Raw genomic sequence first — 7,621 nt, forward strand, 5'->3', positions numbered from 1 at the left:
GTTTGTTTTCGCATATTAATAGATTTATTGAGAAAAATGAACCATAATGGCAATAAGCAAAATCATACAGAAAGAAGTATTTATTAATTAAGTAATCACAATCTGGGACACGCTCAGTTCTAACCCGCATATAATATTCTTCCTTGCACACTAACGACCACATTAAGTCTGAGAGTTGCTTACCGCCCGAGCTTAAGAGTTAGCGATAATTGTGATAAAAAGAAAAATAATAAATATATAGATTATTATTATTATTATTAAAGTTTACTGTCAAACGAAGGACCTAAGCAGCAAAACCAAAGCCACTTAAACTGATAGACACTAAGATAAAAAGATAAAAAAAACAAATTACAGTGTTAAAACAAACATAAAACCGTTACAAGGCACAAACTACATAAAATAAAGTTTTTACAACTAAAATATTCAACGATTCCAAAGTCACCAACCTCCAATTATACATTCCAAAACAACAAATCTTTAAAACAAGCATCTCTAGTCAAAATTCTTCAGAACTTGGCTCAAAATTCTAGAAACAATCTTGAAGACCACTTTTCATCAAACAAGAACTTTCAAAACGGCATTTATTTTCAACTTTAGATAGAAATTTTCATCTTGCAGAATATTGATCTCAACAACTATTCGCCATTCATCGTTTTTTCAAAGTTTCACCATTTTCATTCAGTCAAAAATCACTTCAAACATGTGACAGAAACAATTTACAAATCTAGCTAACGAATCAACTTACCATCCAATAATATTAGAATCTAAAGCCCCAAGCATATTAACAATAGACGGACCAGAAAATCAAAATTAAAAAGTACTTAAGATCTAAAAGGGGAAGGTGTTGTTTACAAATCAAACTACCAATAAACTCCATACCATACACCAAATCAATGGTTAAAGAGATGAACAAAACTAATTAATTATAAATTTTACTGGTAAATATTTTATTTAAATCAAACTTTTTTAAGTTTAATCGAAAATGCTAAAGATTTTTGCACGATACTAGTTCATTTGGAAGTTCGTTCTACATTTTTACCGAACGATAGGAAAAAGTTTTTTGCCAACCAACATTGTTGAAAAGATATTTGCATGTAAATTGTTTATTATTACCTCTGAGTGAGTAATTATTTTTATAAGGTTTAAAGTAAGTTTGTTAGTTATTTTAAAAAATGTAATAAGATCAAACTCAAGTTGTAACGAACCAATGATTACATTTTATGTTTCGTTATTTCAGAAGAGTTAAAGTTAAAGAATTTCAATGTTTTCAGTGACGTCACAACTGGTATTGAGAATAGAAAATGAGAAAAAGAAGCGTGAAGTAAATTTGAGAGAAAGAGTTTAAAACTTAGCTTGCAGATGCGAGTCGGCGGATTATTGACGGGAGAGAAGCGAGTCGGTTGGATAACTGCCGGGGAGAGAACGCACACAACGACGTGGAAACAGCACAATGACGGGAGAGACGCGAGTCGGCGGATTATTACCGGGGGAGAGAACGCACAAAACGACGTGTTGACGATAGAATTGCGAATCGATGATGAACAATCGAGAAGGGTTTTGTTGATAGAATGTGGATAGAAGAATTGATCGTCCAGTCTATTTTCTGTACATTTCAACAACATGTTTAGTAGTTAGTATATGTGCCTACTGGGCTCTTATCAGAAGTCATTGGTTTTAGTTTCTTTTCTTTCACTTATTTCACGATGTGTTTATTAATGTTGTATATAAAATCACGTGCACTAATAACTAGTTTTAATATTATTATTTTCATGGTAAGTACTTGTACATCAAATAAAGCCTGCGTTCCATCTGAACGTCTGTAATACTTTAAAAAAACCGTTTCTTGTTATCTTATTTAAGAGCAGCTAAACCAACCTAACAACAACGTAATTGATGACGGTTACAAAGTCTTCTGTACTCTAAAGTTTTTATATTAAGATTTGTTAGTCTGTCTATATAAGACGTCTATGAAACGTTGCACCGATTAAAGATTGATCTCGTAAATTTTCTTTGACTAGATTCTAGTTGGTTGATGTCTTTTATAGAACATGGACACCATAAAAGTATGTTTATTCCATCTTATGACGGATGTTAACTAGGTACAATTTTTTTAAGAATTTCAAAATCCGTAGATATAAAGCTTTTTAGAATTTGAAAAAATAAAACTGATGTAGTACGGTATATATAGTTAATGTGGTGGTTCCATTTTAAATTATCTGAATTAAAAATTTCTAAGGTCTTTAAATACTTTAGTTTTAAGTAAAATTACATAGTTTATTTTAAACTCAAACGTAGGTATAGGTGTACTTCTGTGAATATTCAAAACGTAACATTTGCTGGGATTTAGGTTTAATTTCCTTTCTTTTAACCTATGGTAGATTTTATCTAAGGATTTTTGTAAAACTAAGTTAGATTGGCTATTCTTGTGTCGTCTGTAAAAAGCTTAATGTTGCTATTAGAATCAACTTCTGAGGCTATATCATTAATGTAAGTTATAAATAAAAGTGGGCCAATACCCCTCCTTACGGAACTCCACTAAAAATTGGTAAGGATGCTGAGAACGTGTTACCGATAACTACTCTTTGTGTTCTTTTCTTAAGAAATTCTTAAAACCATTCAACTAGATTTCTATCAATTTTGTACTGAGATAAAGTTTTAATTAACTTAAGACGAGAGACAGAGTCAAACGCTTTCTGAATGTCAGTATAAATTACATTGATAGAGTCATTGGTAAAAAAATATACTAACCATGAATAAATGCATTCCAATAATTGAATACAGGAAGTTCGTAGTTTAGGAAAAAAGCTAAATTGTTTCGGAGAAATAAGATTATTTAAAAAAAGATGATTAGGTATTTTATATAAAATTATATGTTCAAAAGATCTGCGAAAGCTACTAGTTAGTGAAATTGGTCTGTAGTTTAATGGTCTGTTTATGTTTTCTTTTTTGTATGTTGGTATAATATAAAATATTTTCCATTGTCTTAGTATGAAAGATATAGCTAAAAAGCAATTAAAAATTAACGAGATTAGAAAAATGAGAGAGCAAATAGTTCGTTTGAAAAAATACGAAGGTATATTTTCTGATGTTTTAGGTATTTATCTTATAAATGATTTAAAGACTCAATTATTTTATTATTACTAATAAAAATATCCTGCATTTCAGGAAAACTTTTATCAATAAGTTTAGATACTAAATTCATTTTAGAATGATTTGTTAAAACATGAGGCTTTATCAAAGTCAAAAGTTAACGGTAAATTATTTTCATTAAGTAAAAGAGGAAAGAAATTTGATAGATTTTGCTTTGATTTTACAAAAGAGTAAAAATTTTTGAATTTGTATTATGACAAAAGCTTTTTTCATGTTGTATGCCGAAATTTTTTACAGCTTTTTCGTATGCTTTTGAAACTAGCTGGTATTTTTTAGTAATATGCTGATCTAACTTGCATTTTTTGTATAGCTTTTGCTTTTCTTTTAGTAGTTTTTTTAAATTAGAAGGATATATTTTTCTTTTTTTATTCTTCTTTAAGGGTAGAAATTTTCGGATCGTAAGTATGATAATTTTAACAAATTTATCATAAAACTACTGTAAATTTTCTAAGTTATTATTAATAAATTTCCAATCTACGCTTCACAAATATTCGTTAATACACTTAAAATCTGCTCTATATGTATCCTAAGCCTGAATGAACAAGATTTATTCTGCTAAAAAAACAAGGATATATCTATGTATTTTAGTATCCGTTACAAAAGTAATTAAATCTAATATTGGTTTATAAACTTTTTATAAGAAAAGAATTAAGATAAAACATTTAAATAATTTTGGAAAAATTATATGATTAGCGTAAACACTTTTTTTGAAACTTGAAGTTGTTTTATGTTTTGGTACTTTTGAGTTAAAAGAATTTGTCTATGCTTTAAATTTAAAGTATTGTCATAGATCTTAAAGTTAAGAGTACATTTAATGAGGTTTTAGAATTTTCATTAAGTTTGTCTTTGTGAAAAGAATACTTGAATGTTAAAAAATTAAAGTAGTTTAATCTAACTAACTTCTTCAAGATAATCAGATAGGTTAATTTATGAGTTTTGTAACATTTACTTATTATTTGACATTATAAAAAGAATTACATAAGTTAAATTTAGAAAACTATTATATTTGTTCGTTTTAAAGTTTATCATATTAATTAAAAACATATAATGAAGTAGATTATACAAACTTCTTATTAAGTTTTATGTAACGACTTTAAATTAAGAAACAACCTAAATCCTGTATCCACAGGACGGTCATAATATTGCAAACCTTCAAAACGCTTATAATCAGCAATAGATTCGTTAGTGATGTCCTTTTCAACAGGATTCTCATCTAACAGGCATCTTTGCACAGAATTGTAAAACTCTATCTATTTTATTTACTAAAATTGCACGAAGACGATTTCGCACTTTGCACGAGTTACATTTTTGAACGAGAGTAAAAAAACAGGAAAAAATAAAATAAAAGAAAACTAAAAATCAAATAAATAAATAATTATAATCTTAACTTTCTAATTTCATTCTTTATAATGCTAGAAGCTCATTTGAATGCTTTAAAAAAGTAGGCACAGATGTTTAAGTAATTTTTCTTTTTTTATAGAAATAACTTAATTAAAATAAAAAATAATTAACAATATATGATAACTAACTACTTATAAAACTCTATGAATAAAATCAATTCTTAGTAAATCGAAAACCGACATAAAATTTTAAGAGAAGTATAAAATGTGTAACTAGTGTATAATAACCATTTAAAAGTTAACAAAGCTTACTAAATCATTAATGAAAACTATTTAAACTCGACCTAAAAAAAATAGAAAAAATCAAAATAGTTGTTTAAAGTTTTATCTTTTGTAAATAAAAAACTGCAAATTTATAAATTGTATGAAAATTTTAACTACTAAAAAAAACTTGGAATTCAAAAAATAACATAGAGGTTTTACCTCCAATTCTTAATTGGACTTAATTCGGTGCATGTTTAACACCCATATTTATAAATAAATAAATATACATATACATATATATAGAAAATTATGTGATAAAATAAACTTAATCACTTTCCACAGAGCTCACTTGATAAAGTTTTAAGTAATATAATGAAAAAGTTCGACTTTAAAAAAACTAGAACAAACGTTTAAAAAACAGAAAATTTAAATATCAGCTTTAGGTTTGAAATGAATTGCACTTTGCTAAACAATAATATAACGTTTATACAAAATCAAAAACAATATAACTTAATTATTTTATTTTGTACAGTACAAATATTCAGTGCAAAATTAATCTTCCACCTATTAAACAACTTAAACTCACAAAACTCAAATTACTTTACTTTTAATACTTAAATAGAACGGAAACAAGTCTAAATTGCACAAAAAAAATTACACGAGTGCACAAAATTGCACGAAGCTGAGTTTGCACGAGGGCCTAAAACAAGGGTGATTTAAATAAAAAACACGGATATATCAATGTAATTTAGTATCCGTTATGAAAGTAATTAAGTTAAGATGGTAATTTTTTTATTTTTTATAAAGAAAAAGCAAAATGAAGTATTTAAATAATTTAGGATAAGTTATATAGTTAGCATAAACACCTTTTTTGAAACTTGAAGTTTAATGTATAAATTTTAGTACTTTCGAGTTAAAAGAATTTGTTTATGCTTTTAGATTTTGAAAATATAATTACAGTTATTAAAATTAAGAGTACATTTAATGAGGTTTTAGAATTTTCAATAAGTTTGTCTTTGTGAAATAAATATTTTAATGCTAAAAAGTCATAGTGGTTTAATCTAACTTAGTACTTATGGAAAATCAGATACGTTAGTTCTGAGTTTTGTTACTATTCCATATTATTTTATATTTTAAGAAAAATTACATAGTTAAACTTTTATAGTTGTTCATTTTTAAATTAATCATATTTAAAATATATAATGAAGTAGATTACATTGCGATGACCAAAAATTAATTTAATTTGATAAAAAAATTAAGTTATAAATTTATAGGTAATAAACAAATCTTAGTTCAAAAACTTCCCAAACTTTACACTATGCAAAATTGAAGTATATGTTTTTAAAATCTTACAGAAAGAAAAAACTTTTTGCAATTTTAAATCGTTTGATAAATTGGTGATTAATACAAGATAAGATCATTTAAAAGTTAGAATTTTATAACTTACTTATATCCACCAGAAATTAGTTAAGTTATCAGATTGAAACTCTTAAACTATCTTATTTTGTATTAATCATCAATTTATTAAACGATTTAGTATTGCAAAATAAGGTTTTATAGTTTCAGCACAGCATTCTTGTCACATCTATCACATTTTTGAAACGTCTGAATTGACTTAAGAAAAATTTAGTTGGTTTCTTTAGCTATGAAAATGTAGTTTAAATGTTCAATTTATCAATATGATTAATCATATAAAAAAGTTAAGTATTAATTTTAAAATCAGTTAAAGAAACTTGGTTTAATATTTAATAACTACTGTTCTATAATACGTTTGTATATAAAACTATATTATGTGTAGACTAAAGTTGCTAACTAATAAATGATAATGACAAATAGTAAGATTTAGTTTATTATTAACAGCATACATTGCTCAGAAAAAAAGTAATTTGCAGACTAATCACTATAAAATTTAACAGATATATACGTTAACTCAAAAAAGAAGCGTATTTTTTATGCGGAAGAATTAAATAATGTTGTTCATTTCTTTCTCTCAAACTCTGTAGTTGTTCTTTTGCACGATCCTTTAAACTGTTGCTCAAGTTATTTATACAGGGAAAGCCTTATCGTAAGCATCTTTTGAAATTCTGAAAGCTTCTTCATCATTATTAAAAAAATCACTGAGAAGACCGGAGTAACTGTTTGCAATGCAGAGACGTACTGGGTGAGCTGCAATTATCCACTCATCTGCTATTTTCCTTGCTTCTAAATAAAGTTGAAGTGCTTTATTTCGATTATCATCGCTACTATTGTTTATTGCGCACCTTGCTAGGTCATAATATTGCAAACCTTCAAAACACCTGTAATCAGCAATAGATTCTTTACTGATGTCCATTTCTACAGGATTTTTGTCTAACAGGTAGATCGCATCTTTACATAAATTACACAGGGCTTCCTCAGCATTGATTATTATACCATTATGTAGTTCTTCATTTATGTTTTCATCATCTAGAATATTGTAAAATGGGTTTTCAATTCATAAAAACTATCGAAAATAAGCAGTCTTTCAGAAAAGTTGAGAGGACATTCCAATTTAATAACTTCTTTCATATAAGTAATCACATTGACATATTGACCATTTTCAAAGCATTCTTTAGCAAGAGTCAACAACTCTATTTTGTTAAATTCAGACATTTTGGAAAAAACACTGAAAATTAAGAAAATTTTCAGCAATGTGAAATACTTAAATGATGCAAGATAAGAACAAACTAGTTTTAAACAGTTAGATAATATAGATATAACTTTTTCTTTTGAACTATGTTATAAACTTTTATAATCTTCAGACCTTTTTAATATCAGATTTTAGAAAATATTGAAAATGTTGTTACAAAAATGACACTATTTAAAAATTACGTAAACACTGTTTTGTT

At 26.6% G+C, this 7,621-nt stretch overlaps 1 protein-coding gene across 1 annotated transcript; it reads right to left on the reverse strand.

Annotated features, from left to right (window-relative positions):
• Nucleotides 1-6,798: 6,798 nt before the first annotated feature.
• LOC145844951 (uncharacterized) lies at nucleotides 6,799-7,385 on the reverse strand. Its single transcript, XM_082952369.1, has 2 exons — nucleotides 7,328-7,385; nucleotides 6,799-7,199 (listed from the first exon to the last, which is right to left on the reverse strand). The coding sequence occupies exons 1-2, from the start codon at nucleotides 7,383-7,385 to the stop codon at nucleotides 6,799-6,801; spliced, it is 459 nt and encodes a 152-aa protein (XP_082808495.1).
• Nucleotides 7,386-7,621: the final 236 nt, after the last annotated feature.

This window comes from Thalia democratica, chromosome 9, assembly GCF_965202585.1.
Source record: "Thalia democratica chromosome 9, ktThaDemo2.hap1.1, whole genome shotgun sequence".
Classification (NCBI taxonomy): Eukaryota; Metazoa; Chordata; class Thaliacea; order Salpida; family Salpidae; genus Thalia; species Thalia democratica.

Coding starts and splice junctions, on each gene's coding strand:
- LOC145844951 (XM_082952369.1), bottom strand. CDS start 7,385: ATGTCTGAATTTAACAAAATAGAGTTGTTGACTCTTGCTAAAGAATGC. Junction 7,200..7,327: donor TAAAGAATGCTTTGAAAATG/GTCAATATGTCA, acceptor ACAATATTCTAG/ATGATGAAAACATAAATGAA.